At 42.3% G+C, this 19,219-nt stretch overlaps 1 protein-coding gene across 1 annotated transcript in view; it reads left to right on the forward strand.

Annotated features, from left to right (window-relative positions):
• ASAH2 (N-acylsphingosine amidohydrolase 2) overlaps nt 1-19,219 on the forward strand; it is a 66,087-nt gene that overhangs the window by 11,467 nt on the left and 35,401 nt on the right. Inside the window, 4 exon segments of the mRNA XM_069101668.1 lie at nt 2,476-2,652; nt 6,429-6,556; nt 7,134-7,211; nt 18,419-18,539. Coding sequence (XP_068957769.1) covers nt 2,476-2,652; nt 6,429-6,556; nt 7,134-7,211; nt 18,419-18,539 — 504 coding nt within the window.

Raw genomic sequence — 19,219 nt, forward strand, 5'->3', positions numbered from 1 at the left:
GCTTCTTGTGTCTAGGTAAAGAGAAGATGGCGATGCCATCCTTTCTTTTCAAGAGAAGAAAAGGGAGACTTCTTCCAGGCCGGACAGCTCATCTATGACCTTGGAGGCAGCTCTTTTCTTTTCAAGGCTAGTGTTGGGACTCTGAGTCCTTTCATTCTGATAGGTTCGCACTCAACCTGGACCATTAGGGCAAGCAATGTTTTCCTTACTCAGAAAGTCCTGGGCTCACAAGGAATCTTTCCTCATTCTGGCTCCCAAGGCACAAACTGTTCATTAGTTATATAATCATCCTTATACAGAATTTCTCAACTTCAGGACTCTTGGCAAAGAGTCTGCCTCAAGCTGTTGAACTGCATTACCGTAAAGAAAGTGTTCCTCATGCATGATGCCAGTTTTGGAGCCAACAGGAAAAATTTCAATAGCTGAAAGTACTGAAACGGAAAACCAAAGAAATGGAAAAGAATCCCTGGCTGTTTTGCTCCCTTATCTCATAGACCCTGGATTGGCGTCTCTGGAGCCCTCTTTTCGGGGACTGGTGAATTCCCAGTTTTAATGGGTTTTTAGTTTCTCCAGCTACTTTTCCCAAAATTTCTTATTACCCAAGACCCACTCACTTTTGCTTACAAGTCACCTTTATTCCAGAAGCTACAGCTTATGAAAACGTTTCCATGCAGTGTTTTTGGCCTTTTTGTTATGTTTTTGTTGTTTTTACATCCACCCGTCCATCCGATCATCCGTCCATCTGTAATGCTTGACTCCAAAGAGTCAAAAAGGTATGCATTTGGCACCACTTTCTTCTCCAGGCCTTATATGGTTTAAAATCCTTTGAGAAAAATTGGGTTCCATCATTAACCAACAGAACTGTCTCACCTCCATAAGGCAAGGCATGCCTCACTTTGGACTTTATCCTTGGAGCCCAACACAGGACCTGGCCACAGCAGGTGTTTAATAAGTGCTTGTTGATTGACTGAATGTACATTGGTTCTGGAGTCAGAGAATCGGGTTCAAACCCTCTCTGACATTTATGGAGTGACTTTGGTGTAAGTTACTTCATCTCCTCAAGCCTGGTAAAGTCCTTTCTCTTTCTTTCCTTCCAAGCTAATCTTGATAATACTAATAATATAAAAATAATAAAGCTGACTAACGTAAGCTCTGAAGGTTTCCAAAGACCTTTCAGCTAATTCAGGCCAGAATACTCATAAGGCATTGTAGTTTCTGGGCTGGAAGGGACCTCTGAGACTCTCCAATCTAACCCTCTCATTTTATAGCTGAGGCCAAGAATAGTGAATTGATTTTCTGAAGGATAAGCAAATGGTGAAATGGGATTTAAACCCAGAGCCTCAGACTCCAAATCCAGCTCTACTTTAATTCAATTCAACAAATATTTTTTAAAGCATTTATTATGTGAAATAGTATATGGTAATGGTTAGGGCTCTGGTGGTTGAGTTGGGAAGACTTGAGTCTGAACACTGTCTCAGACACTTACTGACTGTGTAACCCTGGAGGTCACTTAACCTTTATGAGCCTCAGTTTCTCCTTCTGTAAAAAGAAAAGATTGGACTTCATGACCTCTTAAGTTCTTCTGGTTCTAAGTCTGCAGTCTTACGTATACAGTGCTGGGGCTAGGAGACAAATAAGAAATGATCCTGACATACAATATATTCTAGGGGGTGGGGCATTCAATTGAGTATGTGACCTCAGGGTTGGCAGGTATTTCTGCCATCATAACTTCTGGGTTCTTTAGTTTTGAGCATTCCTGACTAGCTCCTAAGTCCCCTGAGACAGGACCATGACTTCTCTCCAGGCCCAGGTCTCTGCTGTCTTTTCAATGTAGGAGGATAGGTCTGTGGCTGCCCCCAGTTGCTTCTGCGTCATGGGGTACAGCCTGGGCAGCTGCAGTGGGGACCTCTTCCAACCTCCAACCCATTTGGGACCCTCTCAGTGGGGCTGGTAGCTCATTGGTCCTGACTCCTCCACCCCATCTTGGCTAATGTGCCTCATGTAGCTAGACCTCTCATGCTTGGGCCTGGTTTGTTGTTTTTAAGTCTTTCTGAGTATAAATGCCCTAGGGGACTTCATTAAATTGGATTGTCTGGTTGACTGATGAAAAGTATGACCACAGAAAGGTACAGTGGTGCAGTGGAGAGCCTTGGTTTGGGAATCCAGAGACCTGGGCTCCCCCCTGGCCCCAGTGACCTTGGGCCATTTAATTGTCTTGTGCCAGAATCTCCTCATTTGGAAAATGAACAGTGATCCTCTCTGGCTCCCAGGCTCACATAAGGATTGTTGGGTCCTGCACCTCTAGGCTCAGTGAGTTCAGGAACTTTGTTCCCTTGTGTACAGGCTGAGTGCCAGACAGCAGAGCATCCGGCAGAGCTGGGGGGTTTGGGCCCAGCAGAGGGAAAGGAGGCTCTCTTCAGGATGCTAAGTTTGGGGGCCCCACAGCTGTTCATTTGTGATCTGTTGCCCTTGAAGGTGCTGAGCAGACTGCAGAGTAAATATGGTGACCTGTATACCCAGGAGAACGTGGTTCTGAGTGGCACGCACACACACTCAGGGCCCGCCGGCTATTTCCAGTACACCCTCTTTGTGCTCTCCAGCATAGGATTTAGCCAAAGGACCTTTGAGTTCATTGTGGATGGCATCATGAAGGTAGGTGAAAGGCTACCAGAGTCAGCCCTGCCCTGGCTCCCCTTTTCTGACCTTTCCCCCATTGCCTTCTTCTTCCTAGACTGTAGGCAGAAGACAGCTGCTGATCTGTATAGGTGGAGAGATGTCTCCATATTGGAAGTTCCCCACACTAATGAAATCACCGACCCATCCCTGAAGGGGGGGAGGGGATAGGAAGGCTGAGAGATTGCCTAGGCCAGCTTCCTCATTTTCTAGATAAGGGACCTGAAACCCAGAGAGTGCCCTGGCCAGGGTACACATCTAATTAGTGACAAAGCATGATTAGAACCCAGGTCCTCTGACTTTGACTTCTCTGCCCCTCCTGTTTGTGTTTGCAGTGTTGGGCTGAAGGTAGGCTGTAGTGAGAGAGGGGATGACTTACTCTAGACCTGAGCTAGACTTGGAGGCTTTGGCTATTAGGTTACAGATATGAATTATGAGGCGGTTACTTGCCTCATAAACAGATAAGCATAGGCCAAGTCCAAAGGGCAGGAATCTACAAGCATTTTCTTAGTGCCCACTAAAGCTAGATAGCTCAGTGGATAGAGCATTGGGCCTAGAGTCAGGAAGACCTGAGTTCAAGTCTGTCCTCAGAAACTTACTAGCTGTGTGACCCTAGGCAAGTCACTTATCCCTGTTAGCCTTGATCTCCTGTAGAAGGAAATGGCAATCTACTTCAATATCTCTGCCAAGAAAACCCCATGGGCATCCTGGCATGCTATGGTCCATGAAGAGTTGGACACAACTCAACAACAACCAGGTGCTAAACATTGTACTTGCTGGGAATACAGATACAAGTAGAAAGAATCTGTCCCTGCCTTCAATGAGCTTATATTTCAATGGGGAAAGGTAACCCATGGAAGGGAGCTGAGGGGGCATAGGGGCCCAGAGGATGGCAAGTCAGCTGAGGACCCTGGAACATGGTGGGCCTGAACTAGCTGAGAAGGCTTCCCTCCTCAGTCCTGGGTGATGGCAGCTAGTCTGTGGCCGGCAGTCCTTTCCTCACTTCCTATCCTCCATGCAGCTTCTGAAAACCAAGGCTAGGTGCACTTCTGTGGGGAAAGACAGGGTTAGTGAGGAGCCCCCAGGTTCTTAGAATTGCAAGAGACCTCAGAGGAATCACCAGAGCGTGAGATCCTGGATGAAGAGACGTTGGAGGCCGTCTGTTCCAAACCCTCTCATTTTCAGATGAACAAACTGAGTATGGGAGTGTGACTTACCTGAGGTCACACAGCTAGTGTTAGTGGTAGGACCTGAGTCTAGGACTGGGACATGACCACAAGTCCAGCTATTATTGTGGTTTGTCCTTGTTCTGGAACAGGCCCATGACATCAGGGAGGTGATGCCATGACATGGGACTGAATTGGATTTAAGCAAGGCAGTGCTGTGCAAAGTCTCCTCTGGAGCCATCTGGGTCCAGTGGCCAGATCTAGATCAGGATGACTGGAGATGGCCCAGGATGCAGTGGAGGACTTTGGCCTTTTTAAGCTAAGATCTTTAACAGGTGTCAGTTTGACCGAGGCAACACCCATTCAGTGATTAAGGCCAGGTAAGAAACGAAGCAAAGAATGGCTTCTTTTACTTAGTCATCCAGCACTCCATGCAACACACTATCAGAGCTACCCCTTCTGCATTTCTAATCCAGAGATCCCTTCTCTAACAGCCCTGACAAGGGGACCTTCAGCTTCTGCTTGAAGACTTCCAATGTCGGGGAACTCGCTGCCAACTGAGCCATTTGTGAATGACTCCAATTGTCACTGAGAGGAGAGTTAGTATATTGGATAGAAAGCTGGCCTTGAAACCAGGGAGATCTGGATTCAAATCCTGAGTCTGATACCTACTGGCCATGTGACCCTTGGACCATTCACTCATCCACTCGCTGCTCTAGGCAATTCTAAGACAAGACATTGCAGTTCTGACCTATACTGGCAGCTCCTGAAACCAATGAAGTCACAGCCCATGCCACATCCCTCTCTGTCAGGAAACTAACTCATGTCAAATCTGCCTTGGTGTACCTTCTGCTCTTTGCCCATAGCTCCGGCCCTGGAGTCCATTTAGAACAAGCTCAGTTAATTACTCTTCCCCAGGACAGCCCCGTGGGTCCTCAGGCACAGTGGTTATCTTCCTCTCCAGGCTCCGGAAGCCCAGCCTCATCGGCCATGGCTCTGTGCTTCCATTCCCAGTTCTTCACCACCTTTCTCCAAAAACTGGACGATCACCTGGGGATATTGTACAGTGAATCTGCTGGGATGCAGTTTGGATGAGATGGCTCCTGGGGCGCCTTTATAGTGAGGATAATGATGGGGACAATAGCTAGTATTTACACAGTGGCTTCTAGGACTTTATCCTTGTTACCTCATTGAATCTTCACAACAGCCCGGGAGGCAGATACTGTTATTATCCCCATTTTACAGTGGAGGAAAATGAGGAAAATGGAAGTTAAGTGATTTACCCAAGGTCACATAGCTAGTGTCTGAGGCTGGATTTGAACTCAAGTCTTCCTGACCAGACCCAGCACTTCACTGTGCCAGCAAGCTTCTTTGCCTTAGGGTTTCCTTACCATAAAATATGGTGGTTGGGTAATTACAAAAATAGTCTTTGAAATCTTCATTGTATTTTAACTTCTTACCTCCGAGGGCTCCATTTTGATGACATAATGACATCTTATTAATTGCTGAAGGAACTCAATAAAGCCACATGATCTTTCAGAGGTAGATGGAAAGATGGGTAAAGAGATGGAAGGATATATAGGTAGATTGGTGGATAACTGAAAAGGTAAATGGAAGGAGGATGGATAGGTAGATGGATGAGCAGATAGAAAGAAAGGTGATGGATAGATGGAGAAAGATAAAGAGACAGGGATATATAGGGAGAGACAGAGTGAACTTGAAATAAAAGCTTAATGTATGCTAGCAGGGGTGGGGAACCTGGAACCTTAAGGCTGCACGTGGTGGCTTCTCCACCACTGTGCTAGACATTGTGCTAAACACCAGAGATAAAAGTAAAACCAAGCAGGTCTGTTGTCACCCTTAAGGAGCCCAGTTCTTATTGGAAAACACAGAGCATGTGTATGTGTGTGTATGTCTGTGTGTGTGCGCGTGCGTGCTTGTGTGTGTGTGTGCTTGTGTGTGTGTCTGTGTGTGCACGCTTGTGTGTGTGCTTGTCCATCTGCATGTGCTGGCCTGTAGCAGGATGGTGGCTTGCTCAGGAGTCATGTCCTGAGGCTGAATCCCCTGATCCTGCAGGTCCTCCTCACGGCCAGGCCTCACTTTTGAGCACCATTCGGTGCCTTCTGCACCCCGAGGTGAGCGCGCTGAGCTGTTGTGTAAGGCAGGCTTCCAGTGCCTTCCCCGATGCTTTATCTTTGTGACCCTGGGCAAATCACTTCATCTCCTGAGCCTCAGTGTCCTCCTCCAGAAAATGCAGATGTTCCCGTTTGTTGGCCCAGGCTTCCAGGTTTATTATGATGACAGTACTTGGTCTAGTAGGAAGAGAATTGCTTTAGCATCAGAGGATCTGGGTTGGAGACGTCCTGCACTGCAACTAATTAGCTGTGTGACCTTGGCGAGGTTACTCAAAGCCCTATGGACCTCAGTTTCCCCATCTGTAAAATGGAGGCAAGCAGACCTGCTCTGTCTCCCCTTCCTCTGTTCTAAGAGCAAAGTATGTCATTGCAAACCTCAAAGTGCTGTGGCAATGTTAGCTGTGGTTATTTTTCCATTGTTGCTAACGTAATGTCTTCCCCTTTACATCCTCAGAGCATTGATATGGCACATAGCAATATGAAACCGGGCAAAATCTTTGTCAATAAAGGAGATGTGGAAGGTGCCCAGATCAACCGGAGTCCTTATTCTTACCTGCAGAATCCACTATCTGAGAGAGAAAGGTGAGGTGGAAAATGTGGAAGCGAGAATGATTGAAAAAATAAACAAATTAACCTTGGACCATATAATAAACACTTTATTGCATCTAGGATAACATGAAGCTTCCTCTGTTTGGCTTTTAAAGCTCTGCATAACCTGGCTGCAATCCCATCTTTATGGCCTCTGTGGACATTTCCCTCCTCTCTACACACTGTAAACCAGTCAAACTGGTTTTCTCTCTCTTCCTTCCACATGATATTCCATCTCCTATCTCTACATCTCTGCTTAGGCCACCTCCCATGCCTGCAATGCACTCTTTCTTCATCCCCTCCTCAGAGATTCTCTCTTCCTTCAAGATTCAAGTCAAACCTAATTTTCTACACCAAGTGTAGCTAGGACACCAGGAAATAGTGTTTCTTTACTGCTTGCAGACATCAGTACTATGGCCCTTTATCACAACTTGTGTAGTGAGATCTTCAGAAACACAATGGTCAACACACAATATTCATCCCTTTTAGGCAGGAAAAATACAATTTTGGGCCACTCATTTCAAAAAGGGAAACTGGCTGAGCTGATCATTTACTCTCTTTAACTGACTAGATATTCTGCCAACACGGATAAGGAAATGGTGGTTCTGAAGATGGTGGATCTGAATGGAGAAGACCTAGGGATGATCAGGTACTGTCTTAAAAAAAAATTAACGCAGTTAAATTAGAAGGATCATCCTTTTTAACAAAATGAAAAGTGTGTGATGGTCTCTTGGTGCCTAGGAATCCAACCAAACTGGTAGACCATTGTGGTCAGCTCTCCATCTCTGGGAAAAAAAAAATTAAGCTATATTTATTCTCCTTTTCTTTCTCCTCCCTCTCCTCATCTCCCTTCCCTCTTTTCCTCTCCTCTTCTCCTCTCCTCTCCAGTTTTCCTCTTCCCTTCCCTCCCCTCTTCCCTTCCTTTCCCTTCCCTTCTCTTTCCTCCCTTTCCTTTTCCTTCCCCCCCCATTTTCTCTCTTCCTCCCTCTCTCCTTCATATTGTCATTTTTCCCTTTCCTCTCTCCCTTACTTCCTTTGAAGATTTTTTTGCTTGCTGTTCAATGAACATAAAACACAAATTTACCACCATTTCAGATAAAACTGAAGAGATGCCATTGAAAGGAAACAGGGAACTGAACCCATGCTCCTATCATAGACCAACTGATGTTGGGTTCTTGAAGCTTTCCAAAAGTTAAGGCAAAAAAGGGAGACACCTATTGTTATGCAGTTTTTATTTTCTGGCAAAAGAGAAGCATAAGTGTTTATGTGTGTGTGGGGAAACCTTTTTTTTTTTTTCAAAGAACAAGCATTAATTCAGCACCTACTATGTGCCTCACTTGAAGAATATTGCTTTTTAAAAAATGGACCCTTGTCCCAAGGAGGAGACTGGTGTTATTAAAATCACTGTGCAGTTTCCCACAGGCAACCTGCCTTCTCTCTTCCTCCTCTTCCTCCGTCTTGGGCGTGGCTCATTGTCCATTTGCAGCATCTGTCTAACATCTGGTCAAATGAGAAAATATATAGATAGGAAGTGTTTTGCCAACCTTAAGGAGCTATTAGATTGTTATCGTTGTTGGCTACACATACTGAAAGATCCTCTCTTGGGCTTCACCATCCAACTGCACATTGATTTTTAAAAATAATAATCATGTTGACTTTCTATATTACTCAGCAATTTATAAAACATTGTCCTTATAAACCTATGAAGTCAACATTTATCTCTGTGATACAGATGACAGAACTGAGGCCCAGAGATGAAGGGACTTTGCTGGCAAGAGAAAGGACCAAACATCAACCAGGGTCTTATGGCTCCAAGGCTTGAATGCTCTCTCCAACACTAAGGAGATTCTCCCTGGTACTTCTGGATGGAGCATTGTCAGAATCAGCCATGGGCATCTTGGTGTAGCATCAGGACACTGGACTTTGGTGGGCAGGCAGCAGCCTCTTCCTCTAGGGATCAGTGAAGACAAGTTTCCATCCCTTCACAATCAAATTCAGATGAGCCCACTCATCATTAGCTGGTCTAGATTGTCTATTACCTACAGATTAGGAAACTGAGGCACAGGGAGATTAAGTGACCTACCTCAAGGTAACACAGGCAAGGCAGTAAGAGTCAGAGGTGGGATTTGAAGCCAAGGCCTCTGGTTCTAGAATCAGTGTACCATACCACCACCCTACCAGATCTTTTTGCTTTTAAGTCTTTTTTAGTTTCAAGGCCAACCCTCTACCTTCTACACCAAAAAGGCTTCTTGTTATTACCACTACTGGTGCCATGATTATAGTGTCCCAATGGAGTTCAGATAGAAACTAGTCTGTGATTATTTTAAAATATTTTCTTCTTTTATTGTGTACTTAAAAAACAATCAACAAAGATGACCACTTTCATAGACAAAGGAATACACCCCAAACAAGAAGATTCTACCTGAAATTGTAAATATGTTATATACAATTTATTTAAAGGATATATTAAGTTTAAGGTGGTAGTAACAAAAAGCACCCTGTTAATGTCAGTCAGCAAGTCAATGACATTTACTAAGTGCTTTCAGGCACTGTGCTGAGGGCTAAAGATACAAATACAGAAAGAAAAACAAAAAGAGTCTCCTCCCTTGAGGAGCTCACAGTCTAAAGGGAGAAGACGCTAAATACGCCAAAGAAAGCTGAACCGGCAGAGGGACTGAGAAGCAACCCCAGGGCGTGATGGTGAAGTCAAAGAGGTCTGGAATGAGTGTGGCTGGAGGGGAAATAGGCACTGTCTGAGGACACGGACTTCCTGTCCAAGCTTCTGGGCCGATGGGTAGCCTGGTGGCCGGGGGAGCTGCTGCATTTCTAGTTTCGACAAGATCAAGATCCGCACTCTCAAAAATAAAACAAGTAAAAGCGACTCTTCGGGTCTCTAGAGAGCCGTGTGGGTGTTCTATCTGCAATAATGCTATTATTACAGTGCTGTAAGAATACATAACATATTATTACATTATTATTATACACATTATTACACACAATAAGACATCTGTAATAATGCTATTATTACGTTCTATCTCAAGTTCTGATGGCAGTTAACAGTTCTTCTGTGTCACCAGGCTCTCTGCTCCTCTTTGGTTGGACCTGTAGAGTGCTTCGCAGCTATAAAGAACTTTCACATATATTCATTATCTCATTTCATCTTGAAAATAACTCTGACAGGGAGATAGTGCCAATATCATTCGTCCCATTTTACCGATGAGTAAACTGAGGCTCAGAGAGGCTAATTAACCTTGGATCCCTGGGCAAATGACAAGCTCAGGATTCAAGCCTGGGACTTCTTATTCCAAACCCGGGTCTTCTTTTAACCCCTTGTTCAGTGTCCAAGTCCATGCAGGACTATGCTCTTCTTCCCATCTTGGAATCACTGAATGAAGTGAGAGGTCCCATGAACCGCAGGTTCCTTCCTTCATTTTGTACACCTACAGGAGAGATATTGAGTGGGGCTGCAGGACTGGCCTAGGGGACAGCCGAGCTTTTCCATCGGCTCCCCAGCACTTGGTGATGGCTTTCACCCAGCATGTGGTCCTCTGAATGTAACGTTCCTGCACTGTTTCTCACTACTCCATCAAGATCTCTCTTTGGGTCTCCTTAGCGAGGTTCTGGGAACAGAGAACAGCGCCCCCCCCTTTTTTTTACATTTTAAAATATTTATTCATTCATTTTAAAATAACACAAAGCTGTCACATGTTAAAAATATTTTTTCATGAAAAGTAACTTTAAAAAAATTTTTTTGGTCTTTATTAATTTGTTTACTTTTAGTTTACAAGATTCAGTTCCACAATTCCTTGAGTTTCAAATTTTCTCTCCCTCCCTTCCCGCCATGGCAGCACATAATCGAGTACAGAATCTGGAAATACTTCCACATTAGACATTAGTCAGGTTATAAAGAAGGATTGTATCAGATGGAATGAACAATGGGAAAGAGGAAACAAAACCAAATAAGAAAAAGTAAGAGAGCAGGTGGTTTGCTTCAATCTGGATTCAAACTCAGTTCTTTCTCTGGATGTAGACATCTCTCCCCATCAAGAGACATTTGGGGTTGACTTATACCCCTGCACTGCGGAGAAGAGTCCAGTATATCACAGTTGGTCATCATACATACATTGTGTCTGTAATTGTGTACACATTTCTCCTGGTTCTACTCTTCTCACTCAGCATCAGTTCGTATAAGCCTCTCCAGGTAAATATGAAGTCCATCTGCTCCTCCTTTCTTATAGCACAATAGTATTCCATTACATGCATAAACCACAACTTGTTCAGCCATTCTCCAATTGATGGGCACCCCCTTAATTTCCAATTCTTTGGCACCACAAAAAGAGCTGCTATAAATATTTTTGTACATATGGGTCTTCCTCCCACTTCTATGATCTTTTTGGGATACAACCCTAGAAATGGTATTGCTGGGCCAAACGGTATGAAATTATTTATAGCCCTTTGGGTATGATTTCAGATTGCTCTCCAGAATGGTTGGATCAGTTCACAACTCCACCAGCAATGCATTAGTGTTCCAATTTGTCCACATCCTCTCCAGCATTTTTCATTTTCCTGTTTTGTCATCTTAGCCAATCTGACTGGTGAGATGTGGTACCTCAGAGTTGCTTTGCTTTGCATTTCTCTAATCAATAGTGATTTAGAGCATTTTTTCATATGCTTATAGATATCTTTAATTTCTTTCTCTGAAAACTGCCTGTTCATATCCTTTGACCATTTATCAATTGGAGAATGACTTGTATTCTTATAGATTTGACTTAATTCTCTGTATATTTTAGAAATGAGTCCTTTATCAGAGACATAGGTTGTAAAAATTATTTCCCAATTTCCCACTTCCCTCTTAATTTTGGTTACATTGGCTTTGTTTGTACAGAAGCTTTTCAATTTATGTAATCAAAATTATCCATTTTGCATTTTATAATGCTCTCTAATTCTTGTTTGGTCATAAAGTCCCTCTCCACAAATCTGACAGGTAAACTATTCCTTGCTTTCCCAGATTGCTTACAGTATCAGCCTTTATACTTAGATCATGTACCCATTTAGAATTGATTTTGATATATGGTGTTAGATAATGGTCTATGCCCAATTTCTGCCATTCTATATTCCAGTTTTCCCAGCAGTTTTTGTCAAATAGTAAGTTCTTATTTCAAAAGTTGGGGTGTTTGGGTTTATCAAACAGTAGATTACTCTAGCCATTGACTGCTGAGTCTTGTGTGCCCAATCTATTCCATTGAGCCACTACTCTATTCCTCAGCCAGTACCAAGTAGTTTTGAGGACTGCTGCTTTTTAGTACAGATTAAAATCTGGTATAGCTAGGTCACCTTTCCTAGCATTTCTTTTCATTAATTGCCTTGATATTCTGGACCTTTTGTTCTTCCAAATGAATTTTGTTACTATTTTTTCTAGCTGTATAAAGTAGTTTTTTTTTTTTTTTGGTAAATTGATTGGTATGGCATTAAATATATAATTTAATTTAGGTAAGATAGTCATTTTTATTATATTAGCTTGATCCAGTCATGAGCATTTGATGTCTTTCCAATTAGCTAGATCTGACTTTATTTGTGTGAAAAGTGTTTTGTAATTGTGTTCATATAGGTCCTGGGTTTGTTTTGGCAGGTAGATTCCCAAATATTTTATAATGTCTACAGTAACTTTAAATGGGATTTCTCTTTCTATCACTTGCTGTTGAATTTCATTAGAAATATAAAGGAATGCCGAGGATTTACGTGGGTTTATTTTATATTCTGCAACTTTGCCAAATTTATTTATTGTCTCAAATAGTTTTTTACTTGATTCTCTAGGATTCTTTAACTATATCATCATATCATCTGCAAAAGGTGATAGCTTGGTCTCTTCTTTGCCTAATTTGATTCCTTTGATTTATTTTTTCTTCTCTAATTGTGGCTGCTAACATTTCTACTACCAGATTGAGTAAAAGGGGTAATAGTGGACATCCTTGTTTCACCCCTGATCTTATTGGAAATGCTTCTAGCTTATCCCCATTACATATAATACTTGCTGATGGCTTTAAATAGAAGCTACCTATTATTTTAAGGAAGGCTCCATTTATCCTATACTTTCTAGCATTTTTTTTTTTTTTAGGCAATCGGGGTTAAGTAACTTGCTCAAGGTTACAAGGCCAGTTATTTCTGGGTGTGGTGCTGAGTGTCTGAGCCCGGGATTCGATCTCCAGGTCGTCCCAACACTGGAGCTGGTGCTCTTACTCGCTGAGCCACCTGGCCGCCCCTAAGCAATTGGGGTTAAGTAACTTGCTCAAGGTTACACGGCCAGGTGTTTCTGGGTGGGTGCTAGGTGTCTGAGCCTGGGATTCGATCTCTGGGAGTCTATCTCAACACTGGAGCAGGTGCTCTTACTCGCTGTGCTACCTGGCCGCCCCGACTTTCTAGCATTTTTAATAGGAATGGATGTTATATTTTGTCAAAAGCCTTTTCTGCATCTATTGAGATAATCATGTGGTTTCTGCTAGTTTTATTGTTGATATGATCAATTATACTGATGGTTTTCCTAATATTAAACCATCCTTGCCTTCCTGGAATAAGTCCTATGTGATCAAAGTGTATTATTCTTGTGATAAGTTGCTGTAGTCTTTTTGCTAATATTTTATTTAAAATTTTAGCATCTATATTCATGAGGGAAATTGGTCTATAATTTTCTTTCTCTATTTTATCTCTTCCTGATTTATGTATCAGTACCATATTTGTGTCATAAAAAGAATTTGGCAGGACTCCTTCTTCACTACTTTTCCCAAATAGTTTTTAGAGTATTGGAATCAATTGTTCTTTAAATGTTTGATAAAATTTACTAGTAAATCCATCTGACTCTGGAGATTTTTTCCTAGGGAGTTCACTGATGACTTGTTCGATTTCTTTTTCTGAGATGGGGTTATTTAAGTAATTTACTTCCTCGTCAGTTAATCTGGGCGACTTATTTTTTAGGAAATATTCATCCATTTCCCTAAGATTGTCAAATTTATGTGCATGCAATTAGGCAAAATAATTCCTAATTATTATTTTAATTTCCTCTTCACTGGAGGTAGATTTACCCTTTTCATTTTTGATACTCACAATTTGGTTTTCTTCTTTCTTTTTTTTATCATATTGACTGAGGGTCTATCAATATTATTGTTTTTTTCATAAAACCAACTCTTAGTTTTATTTATTAACTCAATAGTTTTCTTAATTCCAATTTTAATAATCTCTCCTTTGGTTTTCAGTATTTCTAATTTAGTATTTAATTGGGGATTTTCAATTTGTTCTTTTTCTAGCTTTTTCAATTGCATGCCCAATTCATTGACCTCCCTTTTCTCTAATTTATTCATGCATGCACTCAGGGATATAACTCTTTCCCTAAGAACTGCCTTTGCTGCATCCCACAAATTTTGGCATGTTGTCTCATTATTGTCATTCTCTTGAATGAAGTTTCTACAATTTCTTGTTTGACCCACTCATTCTTTAGGATTAAATTGTTTAATTTCCAATTGGTTTTTAGTCTATCTTTTCATGGCCCTTTATTGCATAACAGTGGCCTTTGTTGCTGAGTAATTCAGCCCTTCTGGTGCCAGCAGAGGTAGATTTGTTTATTGATTACCCGAAATTTTAGCTGTTACTTTTTGAAGTCAGCTACGCCTAATCTGATTTGTTAAAAGTCAGTTCTACTGATGCCTTCCTTCTGTTGTTACATGCCAGTAATTTCTGGATATCTACCACCACCAACTGAGAACGTAGCCTAGGAAAAACAGCCTCTACAGTGCATACAGCGGTCTTCCTTAGTCCCTCCTTCTCTACTGAGCTTAGGGAGTTAAGATTCACTGTCTCTTTCCAAAAACCAATGGAAACCATTAAAATGATCTAGAATTTAGTCCCTCCCCCATTGACTTTGTATGTATCCTCGTAATCTTCAGTTATATTGTTCTCATTTTTGCTAATTTCACTCTGTATCACAGAGTTCACACAAATCATAGCATATTCCTTAGCATTAGCACTGATAGGTAATAGATGCCCAGCATGTCACAAGTGCCATGGAACATGGCAGGTCAAAGCTGCCAGGGCCCTTAGATCAGAACCAGGAAAGACCTTAGAAGAGAGAATGTAAGAATATCAGAGCCAAAAAGAATTGGAAAACCTAGAATATGGATGGTTATGACTGAAAGGGACATGGGACCTAAGGAACGTTCTAGGGAAAGCCTTTATTTTAGTTTGGAGCAAGCTGAGGCCCAGACAGGTGATGTGCTCTCCACAAGGTCACTGAGCTGGCTGCCATGTGACCCTGGGCAGCCGCTCCAACACTGTCCTCGATGCATTTGGAAGGAGCCAGGGAGAAGGATCATCCTCACCTGCTGAGTGAAACTCCTTCCTGGGGTTCTTTACTCTGAGCTAAGAGTTTAAGACTTATTTTCCAATTAGAGTTGCAGAAAGAGGGGGTTTGCATTTATATTCCATTTTTTCCGTCTCTTGAGGCAAGGCAGAAGGCTTTCTCAAGAGACTGCGGGAACGGTGAACATTTTTCACTTTGTCAGCTCCAGGCTTTAGCTATTTTCTCCCTCCTTCTCCAGGGTCTGGTAGAACATGTCCTCCATTAGTCTCTGGATTGTTTTTGGAAGCTCTAGGGTATAGTCTGAACAGGTGTTAGAACAGAGGGATGTGCTGCTTTTCTCCATCCAAATATCTCAATGCAAAGGAAGAGGGCAGAGGAGAAAGCGAGAGCAAGAAACTATTGTGTAAAAATATTTAGATCCTATTCAGATTATGGACCCGAGCTTAGAAAATTCAGTTTCTTACAATATTAGGGCCAGTTTTTTGTGAGGCTATTGATTCCATTAAAGTCCTACTCTGGTAGCGTAGAAGTGGGTCCTTACAGGCTTTGCCTTCACAGAACAAGTTTTGACAGGTCCAACCAAATTGGATAGCCTTTGCTATGGAGCCCATGATGAATGCCATGTTTATCATCCAAAGACCAGGCAGGCTAAATATGGACACAACCATCACCACTAGAAAGGCCACTGGCAGATGAACTTTTTGACCGTGGCAACCAATGAAACAAAGGAAGATGAAGAATGCTCTGTGGCTCCCTTCTGCTTCTCCAAGGATATTGGTAGAGGAGAGAAATAATAGTAATATAACAATGATGATGCTGATTCCTGGCGTTTCTTTTTAAAATTGTGCTAATTACTATTGCACACATTACACAGGAGGTTCTATGGTGGTGGGAAGAATGCTGGATTTGTAGTCAGAGAACCTGGGTTCAAATCTGGGTTCTGCCACTTATTACCTGTTCCATCATGAACAAGTCAACATTCTGGCCTCAGTTTATTAATCTCTAAAACGAATGGGTTGGACTTGGAATTAAAGTTGTAATTTTTCCCATCTAAGGCTTCAGACCACCATCTATCCATGAAGCCTTTTTTGGGGGGGGTTCCATGGACCCCAGGTTAAGAGCCCCTGGACTAGAGAATCTCTAGGGCCCTTCCGACATTTTCAACAACTCTTCCAGGTCAGGACTGACATGGATTAGAATAGTTTCACTGTTTTTCTAATTTAATCCTCTGCTCCAGCTGGAGTAGATGGTGAGGAGGGTTCTAAGTCTCCTTTTGAACATTTGATTCAAATGAGTCACAAGGTGATAATCTGTAAACTTGCCTGTCCAAAGTTCAGAGGGCAAGGCTAAGTAATATGGTACCGATGCCATGGCCAGCCCCAGTCATGGCCTTTCCTTTGATGGCCATGCACAGGTGGCTGGGGATTATTCCTCCTGGACAGTTGGGGTATATCATTTCATTCAACCAGAGTCTGATGGCCAATCTCATCTATCTCTCTTTTAGTGCTTAATAAACATATACTAAGTGTCTAATATGTATATCAGATATCATGCTATGCACCGGGGATACAAAAAAACATTTCCTACCCTCAATGAGTTCCCAATTTAATGGGTTCCAAAAGGGCCACTTCAATGGTAGGTCATAGCATGGAAGAAATGCCTGGTTTAAGACCTGGAAGGAATCTTTAAGAACAGCCCCCTAAGAGGGGAAGGGACTGGAGATTTAAAGTGCTGACTCTAACTCCTAGTTCTAATTGGAAGAGACCCCAGAGCCTGACTCCTGCCTTTTCAGCAATGGGCCCGGGCTCGTTGCCCAGAGTAGCCATGGAAGATCTGGGCCTGTACCTCACACACTTCCTTTCTTAATACAAATCAATTAATCAGTCATTCAATAAACACTTAGGAAGATCTTACCTTGCTCTGTGCACTAGTACACTAAGCTCAGGGGTTACAAGGAAGGCTTTCTTTCCCTTCACCTAGCTACGATTATGTTACAAGGTTATTCTTTTTTGGTCCGAGTGCTGTAGGATATAACGAATGAGCTTCTGGCGTGCAGTCTCTATCCACTGATGCAGATCGCACCCCTTCTGCCCCTTGGAGTCACACAGAGAGAGATTAAGTGACTTGCCCAGGGCTAGACATACCCAGGTGTCTCAGAGGCATGACTGGGACCTAGTTCTGGACTTGGAGACTGGCTTTCTGCCCAGTATTCATGATTTCACATTTCTTTTTGGGATGCCCTGCTCTCAAGCTGGTAGGTGCTTGATAGGAAGCATTGTGACATGTGGAATAAGGAGTGGGTTTGAAGTCAGAGGGCCTGGGTTTGAATCCTGCCTCAGGCAAGTCACTTATTCTTTCTGGGCCTCAGTTTCTTTGTCTGTAAAATGAGATGGTTAGATTATATGGCTTCTTGGTACAGTGGAAACAGTGCTGGGTTTGCATTCAAAGGTCCTGGGTTCAAATTCTGAGTATAACTTTTATAACCTGAGTGACCTTGGATAATTCACCTCCCTTCTCTGGGCTGCAGTTTCCTCATCTGTAAAATGAGAGGATTGAATGTTATGACCTCTAAGATCCTGCCCAACTCGAAATCAATGATACTTCATTTTGGCCTCCCACCTAAACCTTGATTTTCTTTCTTTTTCCCTTTGATTTGATAAATGTTTTCTAACTGGGTGAAGTTGTTTGCACAGAATTCTCATGGGACACATTAACTGCAATGCCTTTTTCTCCCTTCATCTTTGGGCCTGTTCCTATGATATGATTCCTCATTAGGAGACTCTGGGGTTACCACAAGTCTGCTTTGTGAACACCAAGCAATACAAGGGATTGGGAGAGAAGATAAAATGCTATGTATTCTTTTCCTTAATTAATTTTGGGAATAGAGTTTCTTCCATTTTTTTGTAGGATAGAAGTGGAAATGATTTTCCAGATTCAAGAGTTATATGAATTATTGATCAAGGATCTTTGACTCAGAGATTATTGGGGTTAGAAAGTATTTACAAAAGCAGGAAAGCAGACTAAAATTCTTGCCCTTCACCCCTAAAATACATATATCCATGATCTCTCCATCTTCCTTTCATACATTGATTTTATTTAGCTTTCTGTACGGTTTGCATATGTATATACCTTGGAGAGAATGGTCTATGTCTACCAGCATATAGCCCTTGGCACTCTGCCACACCTAATTAGACATAATCATTGCTTTTGATAACAACAATAATTATAACTCACATTTATATAACATTTTAATGATGACCAAACATTCATGAGAATGAGGGTTTTGTGATTTCAACATATCTTAATGATCAAACTCAGTTAGAAACATTGTGCTTAATGAAAGCAGCACGACGGTGTCAAGGTGCTGTGGTGGTGGACGCCATGTTAAAATGCTGATCATTTCTACTCTGTCTTCTTTCTGAGGTGAGATGAGGACCAGCTGCCCCCTTTCTTGGCACGGTGCTCACTTGTAATCTCAAAGCTCATTCCTGGCTTCTTATTCTTCACAGCTGGTTTGCAGTACATCCAGTAAGCATGAACAACACAAACCACCTGGTCAATAGTGACAATGTTGGCTATGCCTCTTACCTGTTTGAGCAAGAGAAGAACCCAGGACAGCTGCCTGGACAGGTAAGACCCCTCCTTATTTTCTCCATATTTGGGGGCATGTGAGTAGCAACTCCATTTTGGTTTATCAAATCATAGGCTCATGGAAGGTGCCTTAGAGGTAATTTTGGTCAACACCCTAATTTTACAGCAGAGGAAACTGAGGCCGGGAGAGGTTGTGATTTGGCCAGATCACCTGAATTATCATTGTCATTCATACAGTGCTCAGAAGATTGAATTACTTTTCCCAGAAGAAAATCCCAGAGAGAGCTCTGTAAAATCATAGGGTTGGACTAGATGTACTCCAAAGGCCTTGCCAGTTCCATGTTTGATTATCCTGTGACCATCTGCAGATGGCACGTGTTAACAATAATCCAATCGCTCCTCTAAGGAAAAGGATAATGGAGAATCCCACAGTATCTGCTCTGCCTCCCCAATGGCCTTTTCCTAATCTTTTAAACTTTCCACTTGGGTTTTGCAAGGGGCTAATGCAGTACACAGGCCAATCTCCATGGCAGGTTATACTCCAACTTCTAAGTTGTTTATTTTAGCATGAATTATCCTATGGAAACATAGCTTCCTGGAACATCCATAAAACCTTAGAAGTAGAAGAAAAAACCTAGCATATGACATCATAAGTCTCTTAAAGATCTTGTAGGAGTCCTAAAGATCATCCTGTTTAAAACTTTCAGTTTGCAGGTGAA

This window comes from Petaurus breviceps, unplaced genomic scaffold (assembly GCF_028583685.1).
Source record: "Petaurus breviceps papuanus isolate PSGF00001 unplaced genomic scaffold, PetGlider_PUasm1.0 490, whole genome shotgun sequence".
Lineage (NCBI taxonomy): Eukaryota > Metazoa > Chordata > Mammalia > Diprotodontia > Petauridae > Petaurus > Petaurus breviceps.